Consider the following 17,858-nt stretch of genomic DNA (forward strand, 5'->3'; position numbering starts at 1 on the left):
CACGCCCGAGTGGAGAGATGCTCCTGGCTCTCTGCTTGGGTCCCTTCCCGGGCTGAAACCAGGGTCAGCTGCAAGCAGGCAAGTGCCTTAACCCCGGTATTATCTTTCCAGTCCCCCCGCCCCATCCTATGTTTAAATAATAAATCAAGAAAATTATAGAAAAAAAGGAGAGATGTCAGAAGAAACAGCAACAAGGATTTTTTTTTTAAGCATCCATTTCCTTAAGCTTATGTTCAACGCTAGGCATCATGCTAAATACTTTACATGGTGCAATTCACTCATTTCCAATGACTACAAGAGACATGAGAGAGATCCTCGAGGAAGTCGCTTGCAAACAGTCTCACAGAGAAAACGCAGTGTCCAGAACCGCTAGGTCCCCAAGTCCACACTGACCTACGCAGTGTGGAATCAGAGGAATGAGAAGGCATCCAGTCTTTCCCGAAGGGACATGTGCAAACAAACCAGGGATGCACAGAACACGGCTGAGGTGGCAGCCCATATGGAATGGCAGAGGCCCCGATCAGCTGACGATGGCGGAGGCAGGCTGGCACACAAATAACAAGACAGTACAAGCTGCGCGCTGCCGAAGAGGCAGAGGCAGAAGAGAGTGTCTAGCAGAGTCTCACCCGCACCTAACAGACCCTGGCAGCCGAGAGCACTGGGTAAGGACTGACTCAATGAAATCAAGTCGACCTGTAAAAATGTATCTTGACTCCACGTGCAGCTGGAAATAAAACAGCAACAGACCCACTGTTCTTTTTCCTTGGCAAGGAAAGGACATCTAACAGCTTTTGTCAGTCGCTGGCTTTCACATCTCAATAAACAGGAAGCTGCCTTTTGGGTCAGGTTGGAATTCAAACAGCAATGCTACAGGGATCACAGACGAAATGTTCTCCTGCCAAAGAGTCTATGACATCTAATGACGAAGTGGACTGTTAGCTGCCCTGCAGTGGCCAGAAGAGAGACGAAGTGGCCACCCAGGCACTGAGGAGTTCTGCTCGAAAGCCCCGGGAAGAGTTCCCTGCATCTTCCTGTTGTGTCTGATTCTCTCCAAACCTCATACGCATCCCCCCCACGCTATCCTAAGAAAATACTTGCTAATGTGTTCATGCCAAGAACTGGAGGGATGTGTCTCACTTCCAGAGGCTTAAAATAATTGCTACTTGCTTTGGTTCTCTCAAGAATCAAATTGGCACCTGCTATATTAAGACGTTGAGTAATTTCCATTTCGCTGTACTCTTAGGGATTTCAATGTGAGTATATACCTGGTTCCAATGTCAAGCCAGCTGCCATGATCCTGGACCATGAAGAAAAAATGCTGTGAAAGAAAACAAAATATGGCTCCATCAAAAACAAAGGCTACTCAGACTGCCTAAGAATAACATTGTTTTAGGATTACGCATTTCAGATTTCTGACTCCTTAAGACGGCTGTCTGACTGCAATCATCAAGGTATGCTCCTGACTGAAAATTCTGCTTGGACTAAAATGAGCAAAGGCCTAAATTAAGCCAGAAATAGCATCACCAATCAATCAAGTGAACACAAAAATGACATTCACAAATAACAAGAAATTTTAAGTCATATTTTTAACAAATTCATTAAACAATTACAAAGACCTATACAACCCTTTCATAAAAAAAAAAATTTTTTTTTTTTAACCTACTGTGTGATAGGTCCATGAACCTCACACTATGCGCTCATCACCATGTTAGATCCTGGAGATAAACTGCAAGTGAATGACTCAAAAGGTCACCCTAAACACAGGGACTCAGGGAGCTCAGAGGAAGAAGTACAGGCTCTGGGGCATGAGAGGAGGCTGTCTCGACCAAGACCTGACCCTGAGGACAAAAGTCAGCTTCAGAAGGAGATGTCTGTCCCCACACAGCTGGGAGCTGGGTAAGCTTGGGAGGGGCAGAGAGAGCCGGCGAGGCAGAGCGGAAGGCAGGCCTGTCTGGTGAGTCGAGACAGAAGAGCCTTCTATGCAAGTCAACTCCATACAAACCAATGCGAGAATCTGAACTTTTATTCACCTGTCTGGTCTATTTGCCGTATTCTGAGGAAACTGAAAGCTGATTTGTTCTAATACTGTGCGTGATCAATTTCTAAAATTCTTCTCTAAATCTAACAAAGAAATCTAGCTGGGAAGTTGGGGAGTGGGGGCTCAGTCACCCCAGCACAGAATATAACGCAGGAAGGACTCACTTTCCCCAGAGGCCTGATTTCAGTTACCAGTTGCCTGCTAGGCCCACCGAAAATCATGCTGCCTAGAAGCATTTTGTCACTGCTTTTGGCACCTGAACCACCACATATGTCTAATAAATGCCTTAGGTTGGGGGCACGGGGCTGCATGGTACCAGTTCTACCTCCAAGGGCCAGAGATCAAAGATCAAGACGGCTGGACACTGGGCCCTGCGAGTCGGGCTGGACGAACTCCTATGACGGCCACAGGTCAGTGCTGCCCCAGGAATGTGGCCCCGACTCCACAGAGAGAACAACGAGCAGGACTGCAAGGGGACCCGCCCCACACGCCCTCCGCCTCCCTTTCCGGACTGTCACCCACGTCCTCTCTCCGGAAAAAACCATTACTGGCCACAGTCGGAATTCTGTGAGTCCCGGAGTCCATCTAGTAGATGAAAATCGAGGGGAGCTGGGAAGCCCCGGAACTGGCAGGTACAAACCAGACTGAAGCGATAGTATGCAGGTAGTATTGCATGGGCCTGACCCGGGTTCGATTTCCAGCATCCCATATGATCACCCGAGCACCACCTGGACTAATTCCTGAGTGCAGAGCCAGGAGTAACCCCTCCTGTGCATTGCTGGGTGTGACCCTCTCCCCCCAAAAAAAGCCAAAAAAAAAAAAAACCCCAAACCAGGCCCTTCCTGCTGATACACTGCACACAAGAGGCCACCCACCAGCTCTGCGCTCAGCAAGCTTGCTTCAGTGCTATCTCCCTGGTAATATTTTCCCACCTAAAACGCTCTATTTCCACCTCCTTTGCTTTCTTTTTTTCTTTTCTTTTCCAATCTGAGAAAAGTTAAAAAGACAGAAAATGGTATTTTCCTAAATCTAAAGTTAGCTTCTCATGTTAACTTCCGATGGACAGTTCATTTCACACATAGGCACTCTTACTGTAAGTGTCTCATAAAAAAGCAATTTATACATGTAGATTATGTCAGCACTTATAAATCAATATCTGAAGATTCCATATACACAAATGCATTCATATTTCTTGTGATTAAGTTAAGCGCTTGGCGTCTCTAGCTTATTGACACTGTATATCTGATGTGAATAATGCCTTACCAAAGCCATGATGTCCGATATGACAAGAATCATGAGAAAAAGGCTGGGAGGGGAAAAAAGAAAAACCATTTTATACAACAGATATCTTAAAATCAAAATGAGAATAATCAGATAACATTCTATTAGCATTTCTGATTCAGAAAATACTACTTTTAACAAAAACCCTTTCCACATTACCGCAGACTATAGGAATGGACTGATATGAAACAATGTTATTTGATAATTTATTTAAGTGGTCTGACAGGGACCTGAATTATGATTTTCACTGACATGTTTTGTTTTTTTTTTTAAATAATTTATTTATTTTTAATTAGAGAATCACCGTGAGGGTACAGTTACAGATTTATAAACTTTTGTGCTTATACTTCCCTCATACAAAGTTCGGGAACCCATCCCTTCACCAGTGCCCATTCTCCACCACCCGTAAACCCAGCGTCCCTCCCACCCTCCCCAATCCCATCTCCCCCCCAACCCACCCTGCCACTGTGGCAGGGCATTCCCTTCTGTTCTCTCTCTCTAATTAGCTGTTGTGGTTTGCAATAAAGGTGTTGAGTGGCTGCTGTGCTCAGTCTCTCGCCCTCATTCAGCCCGCAACTCCCTTCCCCCACATGGCCTTCGACTACAATGTAGTTGGTGATCGCTTCTCTGAGTTGCCCTTTCCCCGGAACGTGAGGCCAGCCTCGAAGCCATGGGGTCAACCTCCTGGTACTTATTTCTACAGTTCTTGGGTATTAGTCTCCCACTCTGATATTCTATATACCATAGATGAGTGCAGTCTTTCTATGTCTGTCTCTCTCTTTCTGACTCATTTCACTCAGCATGAAACTTTTCATGCCCAACCACTTAACTACAAAATTCTTGACTTCCTTTTTTCTAACAGCTGCATAGTATTCCATTGTATAGATGTACCAAAGTTTCCTCAACCAGTCATCCGTTTTGGGGCATTCGGGTTTTTTCCAGATTCTGGCTATTGTAAACAGTGCTGCGATGAAAATACATGTGCAGATGTTGTTTCGATTGTACTTTTTTGCCTCTCTGGGATATATTCCCAGCAGTGGTATTGCTGGGTCAAATGGGAATTCAATATCTAATTTTTTGAGAATCGTCCAAATTGTTTTCCAGAAGGGCTGAACCAGTCGGCATTCCCACCAGCAGTGAAGAAGGGTCCCTTTCTCCCCACATCCTCTCCAACAGCGGTTGCTTTTGTTCTTTTGGATGTGTGCTAATCTCTGTGGTGTGAGGTGGTATCTCATGGTTGTTTTGATCTGCATCTCTCTGATGATTAGTGATGCAGAGCACTTTTTCATGTGCCTTTTGGCCATTCGTATTTCTTCCTTGGTAAAGTTTCTGTTCATTTCTTCGCCCCATTTTTTGATGGGGTTGGATGTTTTCTTCTTGTAGAGTTCAACCTTCACTGACATGTTTTGAAGGTAATTGTAGATTTACATGTAATTGCAAGAAATAATACAGAGGGATCCCATGTTCCACTGGCTCATTTTCCCGGGTGTGAGAGCGGACAGACTGCGGGCTCCTGGGAGCCCAGGGCTGGCACAAGTGGCTCATAGCAGGAAACCAGCTTTGATGTCTGACCAAGATCCCGAGACACTGTCCCTGGTATGGTCAAGGGACAGGCTGTTTCCACTGTCGCAGGGTCCCCAGAAACTCCAGGATGGGGATACCTGTCCTCCGAGGCTCACTCCCTTGTCTGATCAATAAGCCCTGGCAATCTGTTCCCCATTTCTAGAATTCTGTCATTTCGAGCATGTTGCTTGGATGTGCAGCCTTTTAATATTGCTTTTGTTCACGCAGCCTAATTCCCCTGAGATTCATCTAAGGTGCTGCGTGTATCAATAAACAGTTTGTTCCATTTTATTGCTGAATAAGTATTCCGCTGCATCGATGTACCACGCTCAGCTCAACTATTTCCAGCACTGACTGAGATTGGGTTGTCTCCAGACTAAAGTTATTATAAATAAAGGTGTTATAAACAACTATGTATGTTTCTTAACTTTTTTTTTAGTGAAGCAATATAGTTCTCATTGAATAAAACTTATTTAGGTTGATGTGTGGGAAAAGAAAAGAGAAGAAATACCTATCCAAGAGAGAATATGGCTTCTCCAAAGTGGGAAAATCAAGTAAGCAAAGACACATAGAGACAAGCAAACGACATATGTGTTCAAGGGAGATCACGGGCCTGAATTGCAAGCCCATCTATGTTTTTCTTCATAAAAACAAACCTGCATTTCTCTAGACAGAAATCGGAGAATGCAATTGCTGAATCACATGCCATATTTCATTTCAGAAGAACTTTTTCAGTGTTATATAATTTTATTCGTATTAAGCAATGTATGAAAGCAATTTCTTTACCCCATCACTAGCATTTGATTACATCACTATTTTTAATTTTCGTTATTCTGATAGTTATGTCAAGATACCTAGTTGTGATTTTAAGAGACATTTTCTTAAGAGCTCATAATACTAACCATCTTTTTTATTAGCTTCTTTGCCATCTGTATAGATTCAAGCTGGTATTTTGCTCATTTTCTAATTGAATTGTTGTATTATGCCCTAAGTTTTAAATATTTCTTAATATTCCAGGCATTAGTCAGACAGCACTGCGGGTACTTTCCCCGTCTGTAGCGCGTCTTCTCTCTCTGCGCAGGGATTCTGCAGGCAGTGCAGGTTCTGATGAAGTCCAATTTGACAATTTTTTCCTTTATGCATTATGGTCTCCCCGGAGCACAATTGACTCTCAGGAGTCTTTAGTGTGTTCATCACTTTCCTTTGAATGTGTCCCTAGTTTCCCTTGTTTATTCATAAATTGTTCAAATAAGAAGCTTAAATGAAACACACTACTCTATATGCATGGTGATCAAATGACTGTGAAAGGAAAATGACATTATCACTCTCCTTATTCTGGATGTGATTTCTATTAATAGCAGGTTAGTTTTAGAGTCTTAGATTATCTCTGAGATGCTTTGAAGCTTTTGAGGCCCCAGATCCAAACTTTCATTTCTTCGTTTCAAGATAAACAGTTGAAGAGGGGCAAATGGATTTTTATTCAGTTGATAATGAATATTACCTCTTGCAATATCACATCCTGCAACCCACTAGGACTGTTAATATACAACAGTCTCTTAACCAAACTCCTTATAATCTTGTTCTCCTAAAGATATGATTTATATGACAAAATTATCTTTGAAACCTTTCAATGGCTTTTTGTCACAACTAGAAAAACTTTGGACATAGCAACTAGTCTCAAAGGGTCCAGGGCCCATATGATCTGGGCTCTGCTTAGTTCTTCAACCTGACGTCCTACTGCTCTTCTGCCTGCATACCCCATCACAGGCCAGGGTCCTTCAAACATACTGTGCACATTTCTACCTGATGCCTTTGTATGTCCCCCACGTTTCTGTTCAATCTCAGAAGTGGCACTAGTATTCATTTTATTAACATTGGTTGACAACACTACCAAGTATCAGATACCTGGCTTTATACCCTTACATGCATATTTGACGGGTTAGTGTGACTTTGTGGAGGAAACCTCAGTGACTGGTCAAAAGAGAAGACTTCTCTCAGATCTCAACACCGGCATCTTTGTATGACTCTTCCCGTCCCGGAGAGGGAGCTCTGTCCCTCTCTCTGGTTTGTCACTGCACTCATCTCAGAAAGGAACTACTGGACAACAACACACTCACACACAATGCATATACATGCGTGCATGCATATACTAATGCACACACGCACACACACATTCTGATGAGCTTTCTACTTCTCATGCCATGTGTCCCCAGCTTTTAAACTTTAATTAAAATCCCTTTTAAGAAAATGCATTCCCTAACAATGTAAAAATTAGATAGCTTTTACCAGTTGGCAACAATAATGAAATATTGACAAGGTGCAAATACTTCTCATGTGAAATTCATATAAATACCCTGCAAAAAATATCACTAAATTTAACTAGAAATAGGATTTTGTACTATTTTTAAGCAGCAGCGGAAAACTCTTTTTAAAATTCTAGCATATGCAAAATAACATGCTAAACACAGTTCTAGCTTAAACTCATCAGGAGGAGCATGCAAATGTATGCTAATAATATTCTTTCAGCATCAAATATGCCAATTTGATTCAAGAATAACAAAGCTGCTAAGAAACTTCACATTTACCTCAAGTGTCTTTCAGAGAAGGCTTATCAGTTCTGTGCTTATCAGGTAATTTTATTGGCTTACAAAAGCAAATAAAGAGTTGACAGCTTGTCTTCGTGCTTAATTAAGGCTGAGTGCTTGGGAAATCCCTCAGATCTCAGCAAAAGGGGCTCAGGGACGCAGCTCAGGGGCAGAGTGTCTACCTGGCACTGTAAAGTCACCTCGTAGAACCCGGGAGCTGCCCACACCGGTGAGAGCAATCCCTGGGGCTGGATGTGATCACTGGCATCACAAGGGTGACTGCCAGGGTACCGCAGAGAAGTGTGTGAGCGCCACCAAGAGTGCCAACACTTGCCACAATAAAGGGAAGGAGAAGAATATTCAGAATACTTCCCAATCCATCTGCCAAACGTCTAAAAACCAAAATAGAGAGGCTAGATCAAGTTTTGGCATTTAAAACGGCTAATCTGGAGGTCTGGAAAGTAAATAATTGTGACACATTTTCTAATATATATAAACAAAGGGAAAAAGAATGATAACAACCCTCCCTTTTTTTGCTTTTTGTCTGTGGGCTCTACCCAGGGGTTACTCCCAACTCTGTGCTCAGGGGTCACTCTCAGTGGTGCTCTGGGGACCACATGTGGTACCAGGAATCAAACCTGGGCCTCCTGCAAGCAAGGCCTCCACACAGCCCTTGTCCTCCTTTTCTTGTAGTTCTAACTACAACAAACAAGTCATTAACTACAATAATCTAATGTTTCTGCTCTACTGGTTCTATGGAAGCTCTTCACTAGCTTGAATAGCATTCTAATAATATTTTATTGCTGAGAAAGCAATCTGTCTATTAGAGACTAATCAGCTAATTTCCTCTAATGACAACTAAAATCTGACTAAAAAGATAAAGTATTTTCTCACATTGGCAATGTATAATCTCCGTCACAGCATATTAATAAAAATCACATGCGATATACTCAAACGTTTACTCTCATTTCCTAAAACTGGATGAATCCAATGCTTTTAAAGCAGTTACCTTACCTTTTTGATGGTAAATGGGAAGTTAACCGAACTGCTTCAAAAGCACACATCACAAGAATAAAGGGGATTATAATCTACAAGGAAAAAAAAATGATGCCTCAGTAGCCGCAGCATGAAAAACTCTTCATAATAAGTACTATATCTGTTTATAGAAATAAATTTCTCAAGCATGTTATAAATTCTTTTCACAAAAAATATAGAAAACAGTGATATCAATGACACAGAATAAAGCTGATCTAAAGTCTGTACCTATAGCATAAACCATTTAATAAAAGTAAGTATCAACATACTTCCAAATAAAAGCACTGAAGCACTGTCTGCACTGCAGCACTGTCATTCCGTTGTTTATCGATTTGCTCGAGCGGGCACCAGTAACATCTCCATTGTGAGACTTGTTGTTACTGTTTTTGGCACATCGAATACACCACGGGTAGCTTGTCAGGCTCTGCCGTGCGTGTGAGATACTCTCGGTAGCTTGCCGGGCTCTCCGAGAGGGACAGAGGGATCGAACCCGGGTTGGCCGCATGCAAGGCAGACAACCTACCCGCTGTGCTATGGCTCCAGACAAATAAGAGCAGAACACAAAATTTTGTCCCATTTGGTCATCATAGTAATTAATAGCCATGTTCAAACGATTACCAAAATGTTCAAGTGTTTATCATGAAAGATCCCTGATACTACATGAACATGATTTAGTGCTTTGTCCCTGCTTCTGGATTCATTTTTCTGTTCCCCACCTCAGGCACTCCTGGGGTGCTGTCAGTGTGGAGGCTCCTGTGTGCCGGGGGCGACCCTGGCCCCACCAAAGCACCACTCCAATGCCTGAGCCACTGCCCCTCCACACTCGCCTTTATCTTAAAACTAAGTCATTCCTGATAATAGCATTCACATATTTTGTAAGATTTTTTTTTTTTTTTTTGCTTTTTGGGTCACACCCAGCGATGCTCAGGGGTTACTCCTGGCTCTGCACTCAGGAATTGCTCCTGGCAGTGCTTGGGGGACCATATGGGATGCCGGGGATCGAACCCGGGTCGGCCGCGTGCAAGGCAAATGCCCTACCCGATGTGCTATCACTCCGGCCCCTGTAAGATATATATTTTTTTTTTGCTTTTTGGGTCACACCCAGCGAAGCTCAGGGGTTACTCCTGTCTTTGCACTCAGGAATTACTCCTGGCGGTGCTTGGGGGACCATATGGGATGCCGGGGATCGAACCCGGGTCGGCTGCATGCAAGGCGAATGCCCTACCCACTGTGCTATCGCTCTGGCCCCTGTAAGATATTTTTTAAGAAATGTAATAAAATTTATATTGATTTAAAATGTATTACTTATAATATCTCAAAGAGGCAATATTAGCCGACAGTAGATATTTCATGTAAAACCCGGAAGACGGAATAGGACACGAACAATGGCTGCAGGCACGAGGGGGACGAACAGGGACCACAGTCCACTGCAGAAACTAAACGTCGAGAGGGCGGAGAATTCGCTCTTAGCTTGGTTGCTCAGCTCCCAGCTGGGGCTGGTGTGTTCCTGGAGGTAAGCAGTCACCGACTTGCTGAATGGATCAGTCAACTTGGGGAGCATGGATTAAGAGAAAGGGGGACACGCGGGGAGTCTGGAGGGTGAAGGAACACGGCTCGGGAAACTGGTCTTGAGGCACATTGGTCTGCTGTGCACTCCCTCGCAGGCTTGAGCCTCCGCTGAGAGCACTAGCCACTGGGTCTCCATTCTTCTGAAGTTCAATGAGTCCAGAACAGAGCAGAAGGGCTGATGTATTTGGAGTAAAGGCTGGGAGGTCCTACCCCCCCTTCAGCAGTGCCAGAGGAATCGACTCATGCCATTGAACACTATGATTCAATAATCTTCAAGTCACATAATGTCACATGCAATTCACCGGTGTCTTAATCAAACAGGGCGACTCACCTTCCACAGCATTAAGGCTCCCATGACGAAAGGGCTAAACATGGTCAAGAAGCAGTAGACAGAGGAGACTTCAAAGCTGAAGACCAGACAGAAAGAGAAGGAATTTCAGAATTCATATCGCAACATTAAATAAGCGGCTTGCTAAGCAGAACACTTAAACCAATTCTTTGAAATCTAGTACTACCGGCAAGCTACCCGTAGCGTATTCGATATGCCAAAAACAGTAACAAGTCTCACAATGGAGACGTTACTGGTGCCCGCTTGAGCAAATCGATGAACAACAGGACAACAGTGCTAACAGTGCTACTACAACACAAGCAAGCTTTGTATCAAGGAATATTGTGAAGTGACTAAAAGAACTGAGCTAGATCTGTGTGTGCTGATACACATCAATCTCTGATCTATATCTCTCATAAAGCAAAATACAGAACAAAATCCAGATGTGTCCATTTTTCTTGTATGTAGGCTGTTAAAATTTTAAATTACCTGTTAATAGATGCTATGTTCCCGGTTCCAAAAAATGCCGTCACTATGAAGAAAACCTAAGGAGAGTTAAGGATATTCCCAGGGCGGTGAGAATTCATACAACTTTCTTTTCATTTAGGAAAGATATGCCTATTACCATGAGGGTAATTGGCTTCTCTTCTCATGCATCTAATTATTAATTGCTGCAAATGAGAGCCCCATCAATCTCCTTGCGAATGCATTCCCAAAGAACCAGACTGAAGCAGCAGAATACGGAGACCGGGGGGCTAGAAGCCAGCCACACTTGTCAGTGGGAACCCTGAGAAAGTAACTATTTTCTCTCATCATTAACCCATGAGGGCCGGATCATTCTATTTCTAGTTGGGCACCATATTTTTTTCCCAAAGGAGAGCATGGAATGGGTGCAGGCCATTTTCAGCTGAAATACTATTTTTGTTCATGTAAGTTCAGATATGCCTGCTGGTGCCAACTGCATATGAAACCTGTTCTAGGTTCTTCTGAAGCCTCAGGAAGAAGATTCCAGGTTCTAAAAGAAGCCAAAAAGGAATCAGAGGGGAGAAAATGTTAAATGCTTGAGTATTTCTCAAGCTTATATTTATATCAGTGCAGTAATAAAAAGTAGATTATTAATCTTTTTGGTATCTCAGAATTACTACCAGTAGAGCACTTAAATAGTGCTTGATCCGTTGAAAGGGCTTGATGTTAGCCATTTTATTATTATAAAGACACATAAAATTTGTAAGAGAGCACTGAAGAAAAAGTAGGTGTTGTGCCAAGTTTCAGGGAATATGTGGCATTTCACTAGTGATCTGACCCTTAAATATATTCACAGATCCACTCAATACCCAACATTTATTATCTCATATGTGTCATTAAGAGCATAAATATGAATAAAATAAATCTTGAGTGCTCATATGGTAACTAAAATTATGATAATAAGTAGAAGTACATAAGAAGTACTTAAGGAAACTGGGAAATAAATGACGTAGTCAAGACATAGAAAATAGGTAGGAGAGAAGCTTAAGATTCATGACAGAATACAGGAAAAGATGAAGCAATACAGAACAGTGGCGCATTAATAAAATGCCTTAAAATTTACTGTGGAGACAATGAAGGCTTGGATTTTAGTGTGGAGACATGGCAGCAATAATGTCACTTTGAGTGACGTAATCAAGAAATACCAGGGACACACATGAGGATCAGAGACAGGTAGCTGGAATCAGGAAATGCACTCAGGAAGCTGTGTAAGTGGCTGGAGGCAGGAGCAGAGTGAGCGAGAGCCGGTGCAGTGGGAATGAAGGGAGAGTGCAGGCGCTACTTCAGAACTGGCCCAGAGTTAGCGACGAGAGCACGGTGGAGAGCCCGGGCTGCCGTTCAGTGAGATGACGCCTGTTCGGGTGACGTCGAAAGGAGTGGAAAGCTGTGAACTGGGGACACAAGGCTGGGAGTGCCCAGCAAGAGACTGGACACCTGACCCCTGAGGTTAGGAGGGGCCACACTGGTGAAGGAGATGTCAGAATTGTCCTCTCTGCTCAGCCTCTCAGAATACCCTACAGCGTCCCGAGAGCTCAGCTTTAGCGCAAATCCTGGACTCTGGGTTTGCCTATTCTGTTTTTTATCTTTCAGAAATATATGCTTAGGTTACAAAATGCTCATTGTTGTTGACATCTTGCATGGCAGGACTTTACACATACACATTTATTTGTTATATCATTCTTTATACTTTTCTACGGTTTCAACATGCTTTCAAGTATGAAATATGAGAAATCTGTGGCTGAGAGTGGGCCGAGCGTTGGTTAAACGACCAGCGGTGCATCATACAATATTAAGCGACAGGCAGAAATGTCTTTCACATGCGCTCATGCCACTACCTGGGAGCCTGCAGCTCCGGAAGACAAAAGTTTCCAAAGGATACCAGAAAAAAGGCCCTACGGAGGTCATCTAGATAGAGCTGCCGGTGCCGGGAGACGTCAGGGTTAGGGTTAGAGGCAAACTGGATGCTGTTGACCTGTGGACAATAAGAAACAGGTGAATGCACTGCGGTGGGTTGCTTGCTTCATCTCAAAGGCACACTTAATCTAGAACACAGAAGTGATGGAGATATCCTATCCCACCACCACCACCAAATGGGTGCTCTTCTATCACTTAACTGCACCTTAATTAAAAGCTGCCAAAAGGTAAAATGTAGCTAACATACTGGTCAAAGTTGCAGCACTGTCATTAAGTGTATTAAAAGTGAGAATTGTTTTTTTTCCTTAGTATGTAAGAGCTTCATTTTTAAATCCCGATGCAATTCTTCCCTTTCCATTTTCTTTCTCTTTACAAACTATATCTTTGCATTGTACCGCAACATATTATAGGAGGCATAAAATAACAACAACAATAGTTATGTCTGTTATTTATTGTTATTAGGCAATTTGTAAATATGTATGTGTAATGTTTATATCTACACAATAAACTGAAATTGCTATTGGCTTTTAATAAATAAGATATCTAGGACACAGATTATAGTATATTTCAGCCACTTCAGATATTAAAAACTATAACTACAAATAAATGAACCATTGTATACATAAACCTTCTATATAAAGTTTTAATTCCTGGACAAGACAGTCAAATCCTTTGATAATCTTATATAATCCTTTGAATTACAGTTACTGTTATTTGGTTCTTGGCATCTCATACTACGTTCATTTCTCAGACCAAGTTTAAAATTCTTCCCTTTCCTAAAAACTAATTTCTAGCAGTGTCATTACCTTTTCAGATACGATATTAGAAAGCATGACAAAATGAAATATCTGTTTCTTTGTTCTGTTAATTTTATTTGTAGAAAGATTATTTTCTTTCCCTTAAAAAAAAATCAAAACACAGGGCTGGAGTGATAGCACAGCGGGTAGGGCGTTTGCCTTGCACTCGGCCAACCCGGGGTCGATTCCCAGCATCCCATATGGTCCCCTGAGCACCGCCAGGGGTGATTCCTGAGTGCAGAGCCAGGAGTAACCCCAGTGCATTGCCTGGTGTGACACAAAAAGCAAAAAATAAAATAAAATAAAACTAAAAAATCAAAACACTATCTTTGGTAAGATAAAAAATTACTCATTTTTTTTTCTTTTTGGGTCACACCCTGCGGCGTTCAGGGATTACTCCTGGCTCTCAGGAATTACTCCTGGTGGTGTCTGGGGGACCATATGGGATGCCAGAGATTGAACTCAGGTTGGGTGCATGCAAGGCAAATGCCCTACCCGCTGTACTATCATTCCGGCCCAAGTTACTCAATTCCTACGGGACAAATGCACTCTTTCTTCCTGTGCTCCCCAGACTCTGTAAGTTTTCTTTCCCAACAAATCCTTAGGATGCTTTAATCTGCTCCTGAAGAGAAAGCCTGATCTGCTAAGAATATGGGCTGGAGAGATAGTACAGCACGTAGCATGCTTGCCTTGCACCTGGCCTACCTGGGTTCTGATTCTCGGCACCTTATAAAGTCCTTTTAGCCTGCCAGGAGTAATCCCTGAGCACTGCTAGGTGTAACCCAAAAGTAAAATTAAAATAGAGTAAAACAGTAACACAATCATTGTCTTTTGGGGTGGGATGGTTTGGGCCACAGCAGAGGTGCTCAGTTGGAGGTTACTCCTGGCTCTATGACTCTCCGGCGATGCTTGGGGACCACAGGTGTCAGGATCAAACCCTAGTCAGCTGCACGCAAGGCAAACACCATACCCCCTCAACACTCTCTCTCTCTGGCCCCTCATTTTTCGGTATGTATTTAATATTAAAATAGTATTAAGAAAACGGGATAACAGTGACAGTAAGAAAAGACCATCTATATAAATCTGATCAATACTTCTTTTTTTTTTTGCTATACCCAATGGTGCTTAGGATGTACTCCTGGCTTTGTGCTCAGGGAGCACTGCTGGTGGGCTCGGGGAATATATGTGGTGCCAGGTATTGATCTTGGGTCACCAGATGCAAGGCAAGAGCCTTAGCCACTTTACTATCTTTCATCATATTGATGTTTCCTGTACCAATCACTAATCCTCAAATATATCTGGAAACAAAGCCCAATCTATGTAAAATTTTAAATTTGTGAGTATAAGGAAAGATTTCCTTACAAGTGAATTACTTCTAATTTACTTAATTACTAATATGTAAACAATGCAACATTTTAAGCATAAAGATTTGTCATGAAATAGCACTGCAACTTCCTGATAGAATATAGAATACTTTAACATTCTCAAGTAAATGCAACAATGACATTTGCCAAGCTACCTTCTGTTTATAGGAGAAACCAGACTGTTGAAAGGTTGCGTGTTCCATGTGTATCCAGACAAACATCAAACATGCCAACACTAATGGAAAGAGAGCTTCATACCTAAGAGGGAAGGGGTACAGTACAGAGCAGAAACGAAAAGAAAAAAAAATTAAAAATGAATTGCAAGTTGACAATAAAAGGTTTTTCTTAGAATTAAAACAATCTTGAAAATATTTATAACTCATAATAACATAAATTTCTGAGAGTTTCTTGAAGAAGAAATTAGGGAATGAATGTTTAAATATCAACTCCAACACTATCTTTTCTTTTTTATTTACCAAACCTTGAGATCAGTAGATGTTTAAAATATTAAGAGTAAAATTCATTAGTAAAGAATAAATAGTTGAGAGTAAAACTTGTAAGAAACTACAGATATACATACAAAAACATAGAATATTGGATGAGGAAATGTACTGGAGGATGCCTAGATCACCCTTGACCGCAGTGTTTATAGAGAGGAGAAGGACACAGAAGGAACGAAATCAAGGGGTGGAGGGGGGAGATGAGATCAGAAAGTAATGGGTGAGCAGGAATCAGGGCTTTAGTTAGACTGGTAATAAGGTGAGTGGTATAACTGTCACTGTATCACTGTCATCCTGTTATTCATCAATTGGCCTGAGCCAGTAACGTCTCCATTCGTCCCAGCCCTGAGATTTTAGCAGCCTCTCCTTACTCGTCCTTCCAAATGGTGCCGTACTGGAGGCTCTTTCAGGATCAGGGGAATGAGACCCATTACTGTCACTGTATTTGGCATACTGAATACACCACAGGGAGATTGCCAGGCTCTGTCGTGCGGGTGGGATACTCTTGGTAGCTTGCCAGGCTCTCCGAGAGGGACGGAGAATGTATATAAGAGAATACAAGCAAGTATGTTAAAACCACACATGTGTGCTGCTTTAGGTACATCAGTGGGCTAGACCATACGAGGTCTCGCGGTGTAGTCATACATCCAAAACACAGACTCAGCAATCCTGAAAACATGAGCTCTAAGCGGCAACCACTGTAATGTGCTTGTCAAGTGACAGAGGGGAATGGGGTGGGGTCGGGATTGGGGGGAATATGGGAACACTGGTGGGGGGTGTTGAAATATTGTATGTCTAGAACTCAACTATCAATAACTTCGATAGCTATAAGAAAGGCAATTTCTGAGTTAAAATTATTAATACAGATAAAAGAACAATAGAATCATTCTATTTTTTTAAGTTACACAGTACATGAACATAAATCTCTCAAAACAGAAACAATAAATTCATAAATTCATAAAAATATATTTATGATTTTACTGATAAATGGGACTGGAGCGATAGCACAGCAAGCAGGACGTTTGCCTTGCATGCGGCGAACCGGGTTCGATTCCTCCGTCCCTCTCAGAGAGCCCAGCAAGCTACCGAGAGTATCCTGCCCACATGGCAGAGCCTGGCAAGCCGACCTGTGGTGTATCTGATATACCAAAAACAGTAACAACAAGTCTCCCAGTGGAGACCTTACTGGTGCCCACTTGAGCAAAATCGATGAACAACGGGATTTATCACTGTCAAGTGCTACTGATAAATGAAAGCACTGGGGAGATACTGTATCCATTTGTCCTGCTGACCTGTATTTTTAAAACGTCAGCAAGAATTGAAAAAAGAGAAAAGGACTTTCACATTTCCATATAGGAGCAAATACTTCTTGGAAGGCAAACTAATATGATGCGCCAACAGTTTGAAAAATATTAACATACCGTAATCCCATGATGTCTTTGACAAATCTGCCCTGAGATACTAATCAGACATGCAGGGTAAGTCCCCTAGGAAGATGTTGTTTTAATGCTGATTATGGAAGGGAAAGAGGGAACACCAGACAAATCTATCCACAGAGGGTCAAGAAGTCGTGGCACAGAGCCAGGGCGGGGGTGTGACGTAGACACAGAAGGCAAATGAAGGAGAACAGCTTTCTCACCAGGAAACACCGGGACAGAAGTCACCTCTAGCTCGGAAGAAATGTTCCAGCTAAGTCTTCCCCATCTGGTCTAGTATGATACTGAACACACATGTTCACTACATGCTAACTCATACCCGTGAGCCCCGTGTCTCTCTCATCACACAGCAGGCCCAGACTCCAGTGTCTGCTGAGCAGACCACTTAGAAAAACAATCGAAGAAACCCAAACAGAAAACTTTACTTCTTTTTTAATTCTTTCAACTACTAAATCCTATTCCACGTTGCACTATTTCCTTCCTAAAAACGAAAAAAAAAAAAAGTAAACCAAGTCCTTAAAATTCCATGCTAGACTCTAAAAGTGAAATACCCAAGAGTGGGCGGCAAGGAAACACGTTTGAGGAAGCTCATACAAGTCACTTCGGAGAGAAGATATAGGGCGCCCAAAGAAGACAGGAGCAAGCACTCGTGAAGCACGGTAGCAAGCCAGACAAAGGCGCAGCACTGGACAACTATGAAAAGAGCACTTGATACTCTTATTTGAAAATTAAAATAAAAGGGGCAGGCAAGATAGGACAGTGGGGAGGGCACTTGCCTTGCACTCACCTGGCCCTGGTCTGATCCCCAGAACCACAAACAGTCCCACAAGTCCTGCCAGGAGTAACCCCAGAGCACAGAGCCAGTAAGCCCTGAGCACTGTTGAGAGTGACCAACAACAAAAACAGAAGGAAGGAAGGAAGGA

The 17,858-nt window shown here is 42.5% G+C and overlaps 1 protein-coding gene across 1 annotated transcript in view; it reads right to left on the reverse strand.

Annotated features, from left to right (window-relative positions):
- Positions 1-17,858, reverse strand: part of PIGN (phosphatidylinositol glycan anchor biosynthesis class N) — a 115,930-nt gene that overhangs the window by 18,049 nt on the left and 80,023 nt on the right. Inside the window, exons 23-29 of the mRNA XM_004601990.2 lie at positions 15,155-15,257; positions 12,804-12,896; positions 10,889-10,944; positions 10,403-10,478; positions 8,482-8,555; positions 3,302-3,344; positions 1,266-1,318 (exon numbers count right to left, since the gene is read on the reverse strand). Coding sequence (XP_004602047.2) covers positions 1,266-1,318; positions 3,302-3,344; positions 8,482-8,555; positions 10,403-10,478; positions 10,889-10,944; positions 12,804-12,896; positions 15,155-15,257 — 498 coding nt within the window. The remainder of the gene's footprint in view (positions 1-1,265; positions 1,319-3,301; positions 3,345-8,481; positions 8,556-10,402; positions 10,479-10,888; positions 10,945-12,803; positions 12,897-15,154; positions 15,258-17,858) is intronic.

The sequence above is a fragment of the Sorex araneus genome, chromosome 2 (assembly GCF_027595985.1).
Source record: "Sorex araneus isolate mSorAra2 chromosome 2, mSorAra2.pri, whole genome shotgun sequence".
Lineage (NCBI taxonomy): Eukaryota > Metazoa > Chordata > Mammalia > Eulipotyphla > Soricidae > Sorex > Sorex araneus.